General features: G+C 43.0%; 1 protein-coding gene across 3 annotated transcripts in view; it reads left to right on the top strand.

The window, feature by feature from the left end:
• The window catches only part of ODR4 (odr-4 GPCR localization factor homolog), a 35,078-nt gene extending 33,244 nt beyond the window's left edge, over nt 1-1,834 (top strand). For 2 of the 3 annotated variants that reach the window (XM_084851401.1, XM_084851402.1), the window contains exon 14: nt 1,448-1,834. In XM_084851401.1, the coding sequence (XP_084707527.1) occupies nt 1,448-1,515 (68 nt within the window). In that variant the 3' untranslated portion in view covers nt 1,516-1,834. The remainder of the gene's footprint in view (nt 1-1,447) is intronic. The other variant, XR_014790424.1, reaches the window with a different exon arrangement.
• Nucleotides 1,835-11,052: the final 9,218 nt, after the last annotated feature.

Genomic DNA, 11,052 nt, shown 5'->3' on the forward strand with positions numbered 1-11,052 from the left:
GCCGGCAGTTGTCTTGTTGTTCTGGGGTGGGGTGGGGAACCAATTTTAAAATGGGGACTCCTTGTATTTCTGGAAATGGGTCCTGCAAGATTTATTTCCGGAATACAGGGAGTTCCCGTTTTAAAATCGGCTCCCCCCCCGAACAACAAGATGGCCACCAGCGCATGTCTAAGGGCCCAGCTGGGGGCTGGGTGACATGTCAGTGGGGGCTGTTGCAAATCCTGCTTCAGCTCCAAATTCCGCTCTGGCTCCAGCGGCCAAAGCAGGTCAGGGCGGCCTCAAATCAGTCCAAAGCGAATCGAGCCCACCTCGGAAGCCCCAAAGCAGCCTCCAAGGTGGATTAGTGGGCCCATGCGCAGCCCTACAAATTACGCTTTGTGGCGCTGCAGTTAAACTACTTTAGAGTGGGGTTTAAATGGGCATGTGAAAATGACTAGAGAAGGCACAAAGGGAATACGTGATGAAAGCTCTGTTAAAGTGTAGATCTGTAAAGTTCCATCTTTCCTATTTTTCATCATTTGCTATCATCTGAATCTTTGATTATGATCTTGTGGTTATGTGTGATCATCTGCAATGTTTGAAATACAGTTGCCCACCTTGAGTTTGGTAGGACAGAATGAGCTATCCATGTAAATGTTTTCCAGAAGTTCTTCTCTCAAAAATATGTGGTAAACCCACAAGCTGGGAAATGGGGAGAGGGATGCTTGGAGGGGTGGTGGTGCAGAAGAACAGTGGGGCAGCAGCATTGCACTTCCCCTGCCCTTAGGCCTTCCCTGCACGTAATGTGTACTGATGCATATGTGTGTCAACACCTTTACAATGCTTATAAGTTAAGAAACCTGCTTCTGCATTTCATGGTCACATTTAATGTGCCAGAATCCAAAGTGGTTCCAGCCCAGATTTTAACCAATTGCTCAGTGGTCTCGAGCAAGCTGGACCTATCCAGGAAGCTATGAAAAATCTGGTGAGCCTTGCTCTACATTTCCAGGTTTTGTTAAACTGGTCCAATACAAACTATCTCCTTGGACTGCCTGTGTCTCTGTGTATTCAGCCGAAGAGTGCAGGACATCCCTACCAATCTTGCTGGTTGAAGCTCATGCATTTAAAGCTCATGAATTTATCAGGCCTATGCAAATTAGACTCTGTGCATACAGTCAGGTACATGTTACATCCAATACACAGAGGCAAAGTGAGTCCTAGATTCATTTGGTATGATCGCATAGGGCTTGTTTGTGAAGAAATGGAGAAATATGGACATTTAATAAAATGATTAAGTATCTAAAGCCCTTGTTACCTTCATACATTTTGAGCGTTGTTGGTGAAGCAAGTACTTTATTTCAGTGACTCTTATTGTATGTCTCTGTTCATCTCCTTCCCATTCCTTGCTTTCTAGTTTCAGGTTATCCCATTTGCACGCTGAATTTGTGTTTCCTTTGTCACTTTTTAGGAGTGGTGATAGCCGTGGCTGTTGCAATATCCGCAGCAGCCTTCTCCTTTAACTACTTCAGTGATTAGGCCTCAAATAGTTAAGAACCACCCTGAAACCTCCTGCCACAACAGATGTACTCAGAAGATGCACGCTTCTAGAAATGAATGCGTTAATAACCTAATGTGTCACCTAACAGTACAAATTAGCTGTTCTAAATAATGATAGCTTCAGCTGTCTTGTTTCTGCATGCAAACAGTGTAGGTGGTTTGGTTTTTAAAAGGGAGAAGAAAAAACCTCAACACAATCAACTGGTGATAATACATGTAATATAACATTACTTTTCCAGGAAGAATTGTCTACTTACCTTTCCACCTTACTAAATAAAAGGACCATTGTTAAAGTTGGTATGTGTGTTTTTTCAAGAGATGTTGAAATTGTGTGAGATTAAGTGAAATGAGTTTTCCTGTCCTTCGTTTTCTTAACGAAGAAACTACTTCATAACTACTCCACACACACAACCCAAATTGCTGCAAACATTCTTGGGGTATCTAGGGTATGTTTACATTATAGATTTAAACTGGTTTAAATTTATGTTGGTTTATCAAGGGTTTATCAGGGGACTGGAAACAAAGCCCTATGAAGAGAGACTGAAAGAACTGGGCATGTTTAGCCTTGAGAAGAGAAGACTGAGGGGAGATATGATAGCGCTCTTCAAGTACTTGAAAGCTTGTCACAGAGAGGAAGGCTAGGAACTCTTCTCGATCATCGCAGAGTGCAGGACATGGAATCATGGGCTCAAGTTACAGGAAGCCAGATTCCGGATGAACATCAGGAAAAACTTCCTGACTGTTAGAGCAATACGACAATGGAACCAATTCCCTAGGGAGGTGGTGGGCTCTCCCACACTGGAGGCCTTCAAGACGAGGCTGGACAGCCATCTGTCAGGGATGCTCTGACTTGGATTCCTGAATTGAGCAGGGGGTTGGACTCGATGGCCTTGTATGCCCCTTCCAACCCTACGATTCTATGATTCTATTATATTTTTTTTTAGAAGTTGGTCAGTGTTGCAGGACTTTTTTCCCTTTAAGGATTTCATGCATGAGACACTTCTATGGTTTCATATACTAGCTCCTTCAAATATTACTCTATGCTTACAATAAGGAGAATTTTTTTTTACTTGGAATAGGAGAGAAGATGGCTATAACTGCCGCAAGGGAAGTTTGAAAGCACCCTCACTGTTTTTGGTATAAATGTGATGGTTTTTTCATTTCCCAGGGCAAGCTCTGGAAAAAAAAAAAACACAGTTCTGCATCTAAGGTACTGACTGGCTAGAATCTGTAATGTTGCACCCCAGACCCCCATCCATCGATTAGTTTTGCATGGTTCTTTTTTAAATCTTTGCCATTAAAAAAGAAAGAATTTAATGTAAAAAAAGAATAAATACACTTGTGGTGCCGAGTTGTTTTTTTAAGATAGGTTGGTGAAGTTGACACATAAAGGCAGAGGCAAGTGTCTGACTGTCTTAGTCTTGCTCTACTAAGCACTATAGGTTTCAGGGTAAGTGTTCAAACTCATTAAGTGGGGGTTTCATTGGAAATTACCCAGGGTTAACAGAATGAGAAACAATGAAGACAAATTCACAGTAAACGGAAGTCGTGGTTAAATGCAATTACTAGTTCTAATCTGCTAGACAGATTTCCACCTAGCCAGTCCCCTCTCCCAACTGTCAGCTGACAAAATGCCCACGATCAGCCCAACTGTCGTTCCATGCTGCCTTCAACTCTCCTCCCACCTACATGCTAAATATCCTCCAAGCAGTCTCCTCCACCTTCAAATACAGACCCCAAACATGGGCCATTATGGGTGTATAAAGCATGTTGCAAAGCTGAGATTTACAGTCCGGGGGGGCGGGCAGGGGACCTGGTGTGGCTGCTCTTTAAAGATGACATCCACCCTCTTCATAACTGAGACGGCACTCTCACTACTGAAAAGTATTGCCATTCTGAATTGCTCTTGAAATGCTTAAAGACAAACTCATATTGGGATGTTGTGTTACCACTCGGTGATCCATGTGGCCATATTTTGCAAGTGAGCAGTTATCACTTGGTACCCTGGTTTGTAGTAACTTCCCTTGCATGATACCTGGCCCTCATATGTAAGAGATCATCTTTTTAATGATTTTGCATTTATATGGTGAATGTTACCTGGCTGGTGTGTGTGTTGGCAAGAAGCGTTTGAAGTAATAATGCCTTATATGCTATTTTAGGAAGCTAGCAGTTAAAAGAAGATGGGGAGAGTCCAGGAATGCAGTGGTTGAAGCTATCAAAGGCTTATTCATCAGGGGAGTGCCCTCTTGAGGGAAGTGTTCCATTTATAACTCTTTCCCCCACCTCTGAATTCAGTCTGCCAGCCTTCACTTGTAGTATTTAGAACTTGATTTGATTTTTTCCACCTTGCTCTCAGACAGTTAATTATCTCCTTTTTCACCTTTCTCTCACTTGGAATGCCTACAGTGTGGGATGGACCTACATAGTTTTAATGAAGTCCCACAACTCTTTCTTTCTTTGAAATGGCCATTGAGAAGCTGGGATAGCCTTGGGTGAAACACCTGGTTTGACACAACAAGTTCAATTGAGGTTTGGTCCCCACCTCCCATCCCTCCCTTTATGAACAAAGGAAAGTCCTGGCCCTTTTTCTTTTCTCTTTTGCTGCCGAACGTGAATAAGACACCTGTCAGAATATCTTGAGGGAACCTGGCCCTGCAGACATCCTGCCCCATGGAGATGATGGGTGAGGTAGTATAAAGAGCAGGACTCTGCCTGCCTGTGTGGGCTTGCTACACATTTTGAGGGCTGGGTGGAATGGAATTGGGAAAGTGTTGCATTTGAAAGAACATGAGGGGTTTTCCCATCTTTCTTACCAGTATAACTGCCAACTTAGTTGCTGAAGAAAGCTGCCTCCCTTCCTGTGACTCAAAAAATACTGGCCTATTAAATTAATTCACTAGGTTTGAAACTATGTGCTACCCTTCCTTTGTAGACATAGGAGCCAAAACTCTCTAAAGTCCTTGTCACACTGCAAGTTAACTCCCGTTTGGGAATGGTTAAAGTTACCAGGCTTTGGGATTTAAAAAAATAATACTGTCCCCTCACCAGTGGTGGGATAGGTCAGAGAGTAAGAGCCAAAGTGGAATGTGGTAGGTCAGAGATGGTTCCTTGTGGCTGAGGGTGGAATAAACAGAACATGGCAGCAGGGCAGATGCATCCTGGATGGAGCCAAGGTGGGATGTGGCAGGTTTTGAGGTTGGAATTGTTAGCAAAAAAAAAATTGTTGGCCACTCTGAATTTTAATAGTACTAGAGGTTAATTACAGATCTATGCACTTGCCTCCATTCTGCAGAAGCACAGCAAAAGAATGGAATTCAGAGACCTGTAATAGCTGAAAAGAATGTAAGTTTCTGGCACTTATGGTTGTAAAGTTAGTCTTGACAGTGTGTGCGCAATGCCTGGTGAAATCTCAAAAGCCAGAGGGATGGTTGAACAGGATGTCGAGGAATCAGTAGGCAGAAGAAACAAGTTAGGGCACAATCCTATGCATGTTCAGACAGAAAAAAGCCCCACAACTCTCAGCATTCCCCAGCCAGCATGGCTGACTGGGGAATGCTGGGAGTTATAGGACTTTTTTCTCTCTAAACATGCATAGGATTATGCCCGTAGTTTGGGTAATGCAGTGGTGAGCAACTTGTAGGCCCAAACATCTGATGGGCCACAACTCCCATCAGCCCTCACCATTGGCTATGCTGCTTAGGGCTGCTGGGAGTTGCAGGCCAAAACATCTGGAGGACAAGTTGCCCACCTGTGGCATAATGTATGCAGGTTGTAGAATTTTGTTTTCTTGGGACAGAATGTGGGTTACCTTAGTGTAGAACTTCTGGATTTTATTTTAGCACACACAGTGCCTCTTAATACTGGTTCTCTTTCCAGAGATCATTTTATTTGCTAGTTCAATAAAGATAATGGAAAACTGGAAACCCTAGGTGTGGTCCCATTACTGCATATTTTGCATTTCTTTGTATGCACCTTCGGGGCCTCTACCCCAGGTGCACTCACATTGATAGTTTATTGGACATGTATGCCTTTACCCCTTGAGGACTTAGAACTAGACTAGCAGTAGTTTGGGTGCTGAATTAGTGATGGATGATCCAGTAGTAGGGTTTTTTAAACTGCTGTTTCCAAGACTTGACATTAATTTGATTGAACAATTTAAAAACAAGTCACTGGGACTGGATGACATTTGCCCCAGATTTCTCAAAGGGTCCAAGTATGTCACAGATTCAGCTCCTTTGCAGCTAAGGATGGGACAACATAAAAGGGAACAAGGTGGGTAGACACAACAGCAGGTCTCTCTTTGCTCAAACCAGCAAGGAAACCTGACCTAGAAGCCTGTATTGGAGTAGCAGATTATTCATTCTTGCCCAGTGGGCAAGGAAGCTTCTCTGGCTGGTGTGTCTAGTCTCATTGCCATTTCTTCTTTGGGTCAAAACTGTGTTTGGTGGTGCACAGGCTAAATCCAAACCTGCCATGTCTCAGATCACTGGTTCAAGATCTGCTTTGGACTTAATACTTTCTAGGCGCATGAAGTTGCTAAACATGGGGAAGGGCTGTAGCTCATTGGTAGAGCACATGCCTTGCTTGTAAAAGATCCCACCTTCAATCCCTGGCATCTCCAGGAGAAAAACACCCGTCTCAAACCCTGCAGAACTACTGCAGGTCAATGTCCACCAGTCTTGCCCTGGCTGGGGATGGTGAGATTTATAGTCACATCTGGAGGGTGCCACTTGGGGATGGCTGATGTATGGAGCTAAATGGATCTATGGTCTGACTCCATATAAGGCAGCTTCCTATGTTATTTAACAACCCAAAATATGTAACAATTTACATGGGCCCAGATGATCATTGACATCCACCTCAGTAGCATTTTTGAATGATGCCAAAACCAGTGGAGATTGGTTGCTCCGATTTCAGCAGGGCTGTTAATCCACTCTGACTTTCAGTCAGAACACTAAAGGAGCTATCCAAGGTGCTGAACCCATTTTTAGGTTCTTGTTCAGCACCTTGGATGGCTCCTGTACAGTTCTGACTGAAACCCAGAGCGAAGTCAGAGCCCCACTGAAATCAGAGCCACCAGCCTCCACTGGCCAAAAGCCAACATAAAAATTGACAGAAGAAGTTCTTAGTGGATGAGGCTTCAAGCCAATGCACAGAACTATCCCATGACTAACAAAAGAAGGATAAATTATGGAAAAATATGCAAATTTGCCTTATTTGGATAATTTTTATTGGTTATAGAATTCCACTTCTATTTGCAGAATGTTGAGGTTTTTAAAAACTAAATCTGGGTATTCACAATCCTTCCTGGATGGGCTTCATTGGGGGAAAATGGAATCTTGCATGCTGCGATTCCTGTACTATTTTCATCAAGTCCTGCTTCTCCTTTAGAATTTCATAGAATCATAGAATAGTAGGGTTGGAAGGGGCCTATAAGACCATCGAGTTCAACCCCCTGCAGAAATCCTGATGAATGCTATGATCAACAGTTTCATTTGATTATTCATGGGCCACTGCCTTGGAGAGTGGTGATGTATGGAGGCTTGGTTGGCGTCATTTGGGTGCCGCCTCTGGACAATTTTAGACTCATGGATTCCCCTGGGAAGTCATGCTATTGCATGCTTGGCCTGCCACTTCAGTTAGTTTACAACGAGCTATAATTAGATCTTCCGAAACTATGCCATGTTTTCTAGGGAGTGTGCTTAAGTGATCTTTATGTTTTATATGTCTCAGACCAGACTCCTGCATATATATACAGTCCTAAACAGACACAGTCCAGGGTACAGTTAATAGCACTATCCCGTTGCACTGGGTTGTGACCATATGACTGCATGTTGGTGCCGGGGGGGTTAAGGTCCTGGCACTCTTTTGATCTGAGCACTGCACACATACAGAGTCTCTGGTTCATATTGGTTTCCTTCCCAACACTCCAGGTGTTGATCCTCACAACACCCTCTCTGATAGATGGTCCAGTACAGGGGTCCCCAATATGGCATGGTGCCCACAGGCACCCAATTTTTTTAAAAACAATCATTATTTATTTTTCCATTTTTAAAATATACATGGATTTGTATGAAATGCGTACAACTTACTAGCAATTATACATGGGCTGCAACAAAAGTGGATCAAATTTCCAAATCAGTATCCATTTGAAGGTGGTGTCTATATGTGACCCTTTCAAATATTGAAAAGGCCCTCAATCCATTGCATTATAGGAGGTGAGTGTTTATCTTTCCAATGTTGTAATATCAGTCTTTTAGTTGACAAAAGGGTACAGAGAATCCATTGACACCGACCATTTGTTCACTCCGTAAGAGTGGAGATGGGAAGAACAGCGTTTGTTAAAATGAAACAATTATTTTGTAATCGGGTCCTTAATCTTGCAGTAAGGATTCAGATGGTAAGATGCTATGTATTCTCAATATTATTTTATGGCGTAGAGGTTTGGGCACTTAACAATCTGAGCAAAATTGAATCCTTTGAAATGTGGATATACTGATGTGACGCATGCTGAAAATACCATGGACTGATCTAGTAACTCATGAGAACGTACTATGCAGAGTAAGAAAACAGACAAAATTGATAAAGACCATCAAGAGAAGAAAGTTACAGTACCTTGGTCATATTACCCAACGTGAAAAATACGCTATACTCCAACTTATTATACAAGGGAAATTGGAAGGAAAAAGATCAATAGGAAGAAGATGAACATCATGGTTAAATAATTTGAGGGAATGGTTCAGTTGTACTTCTATACAACTATTCAGAGCAGTGGCATCAAAAACAAGAATAGCTGCAATGATAGCTAACCTCTGATAGGAGATAAGAAGATTCATTAATTTCCATGAAGCAAGTAAATAACTTAAAAGAGTGTGTATATTCAGTGAACATTGAAGACTGTTTCAGTACAAAAAATTTATCTGTGTAATAACCTCCCCCGCAAAAGAAGCAACTACTGGACATTGCCAAAACATATGTTTAAAAGAAGCATTCGCGATCTTGGACTGTCAGCAGTTAGCTGAATTAGACAATCCCTTATTAAATAGACATTGTGGTGTCCAATAGACATGAAGCAGAAGTTTTTGCTGAATAAGATGCAGCCTAAGATCCATAGAGGCGAAAGGTAGACGCCAAAGTGGCAACCCATTGATTAGTCATTTTGTGCCCACAGCAGTATCTCAAATTCCCAAATGCACCCATGGATCCAAAAACGGTTGGGGGTCTCCTGGTCTAATAGATTCATGTCTGATCTGGGAGATGAATAAATACAATAGCTGTTAAACTATAATGTGGAGAGCACTGTTACATCAAAAAAGTGCCAAATGGTGGTGATATCATCCATGATCAATGCTAAATGGATAAATTGCCCAATAGCAGAGTATGGATGACATATTGCAGAATGTTGCTACTTGCCTCCCGATGGATGTTGAGATATGTGCACACGTTGAATCAGTTCTGCCATTATCTTCCGAGCCTAATGCAACATGCTGGTATTTATCTTGAAAATCTTTCCTGACTTATGACAGGTGTGCAGGGTTCACCTTATATGAACTCTCAGGCCTGAATGCTGTGCTATACAAACATTAACTGCAGGAAGCAAACCCTTTATTGTCCCAAGGCTGTGAGACTATTACCTCTTTGCCAGTCCAAAGTTGCTCTTCCATTTCTACCTTCCATGGGGCAGGGGTGGAGGATGTGTGGCCCTCCTGATGTTGCTGGACTGCAACTCCCATCAGCCATAGCCAATATAGCCAATAGTGAGGGATGATGGGAACTGCAGTCTAGTAACATCTGGAGGACCACACATTCTTCAGCTCTGCCATAGGGCATGTAAAACTGACTTGTTTCAGAAATAATCTATTTACTTATTAAGTTTTTTGTTGTGTGTGTGTTTAAAAGCTATGGGCAGTATCCAATACTGTTGTTCTGGCTCCGTTGCACTTGTGGGATCCACTGCTTACACCATGGGGAATTAGCAATTCTGAAAGTAGCCCGGAAGCATGTGAAGATGATTCGGAAGCTGCAGCTCATGCAAAATGCAGCGGCCAGATTGCTAACAGGGTCCAAACATATAAGACCAACTCTCTGGCCAGCTTGCACTGGCTGCCTATATGCTTCTGAGCGCAATTCAAGCTGCTGGTTTTAACCTATAAAGTCCTACATGGCTTGGGACCGCAATACCTGATGGCTTGGCATGCCTCTCCCAAAATGAACCTACCCATACACTACGTTCAGCATCTAAGTGCCTCCTCTGAGTGCCTCCTCCAAGGGAAGCTCGGAGGGCAGCAATGAGGGAGATGGCCTTCTCAATGGTAGCCCCCATCTGTGGAACAAGCTCCCTGATGAGGTCTGCCTGGCGCCAACGTTATTATCTTTTCAGCACCAGGTTAAGACCTATCTCTTTTCCCAGGCATTTGGCAGCACATGATGAGTTTTCATTGGTCCTGGATGTGTCTTTAGTTATGACTGATAGACTATTCAGTGTTGCTTTTAGTTATATGTTGTTTGTGTACCCATTGTGCTAGTGGTAGGTCCCACTATGATTGATTGATTGATTGATTGATTGATTTCATTACTGTACCACCCAATAGCCAAAGCTCTCTGGGCAGTTCACAGCCATTAAAATGACAAAATGCACCATAAAACACAATATAAAATGTGAAAGCTTAAAACTACAATATCAAAGTACAAACCACAATAAAACCTAGCAACAGTGCAGAGATTTAGAACATGTGGGCAGTGTTGGATATTGCCCTATAAATTTTATTATGCAGATTGTCATATCTCCTCACGTAAGCCACTTGAAGCATGGGAAATGTCACCGAGGAGTTCAGCCATGATTGTTTTGTACACATGTCATCTTTATCTTGGTATTTGGTGGTGTCACCCTAGCACAGCCTTTCCCAACCTAGTGCCCTCCAGATATATTGGACTACATCTCCCAGAATTCCTGACCATTAACCATGCTGGCTGGGGCTAATGGGACTTGAAGTCCAAAATGTCTGTAGGGTACCAGGTTGGAGAAGGCTGCCCTAGTACCTTGTCTAATGTTGCTTTTGTTCGGGGACAGGAAACTCATGGCAGCTAGGAACAAGAGGATCTCGATATTGGTGAATTCACCAATGTGCCTTTATTTTGCCTGAAATTCAGTGACTTGTGTGTGTCTTCTGCTGTGCATCAAAGGAGGTGCTCTGCTGCAGTATGCAAAGCTGGGGAACTCCAGATACATGCAAATGCCTTCCCAACTACCAGTTTGCCATCCCAGCCAGGCAACCCATGAGGACACTTCAAACCGGCCAACCTAGAGCAACGGTGACAAGCATGTTTGGGCATTCCCCCTCACACTGCTAAGAATCGCATTGAGGAGGAGAACTGGACTGTGCCTGCTAGCCACACCCCCACTATTGAATCACTGCTGGTCTCACTTCCCACTGTCTGCATTAGGGAAGCCACAACGTTTAGGCTGATCATAACCACTCTGAAACATGTGTAAAAACATATGCAAATGTGACACAT

The sequence above is a fragment of the Heloderma suspectum genome, chromosome 4 (genome assembly GCF_057233095.1).
Source record: "Heloderma suspectum isolate Gila_16-S chromosome 4, 16-S_ref, whole genome shotgun sequence".
Lineage (NCBI taxonomy): Eukaryota > Metazoa > Chordata > Lepidosauria > Squamata > Helodermatidae > Heloderma > Heloderma suspectum.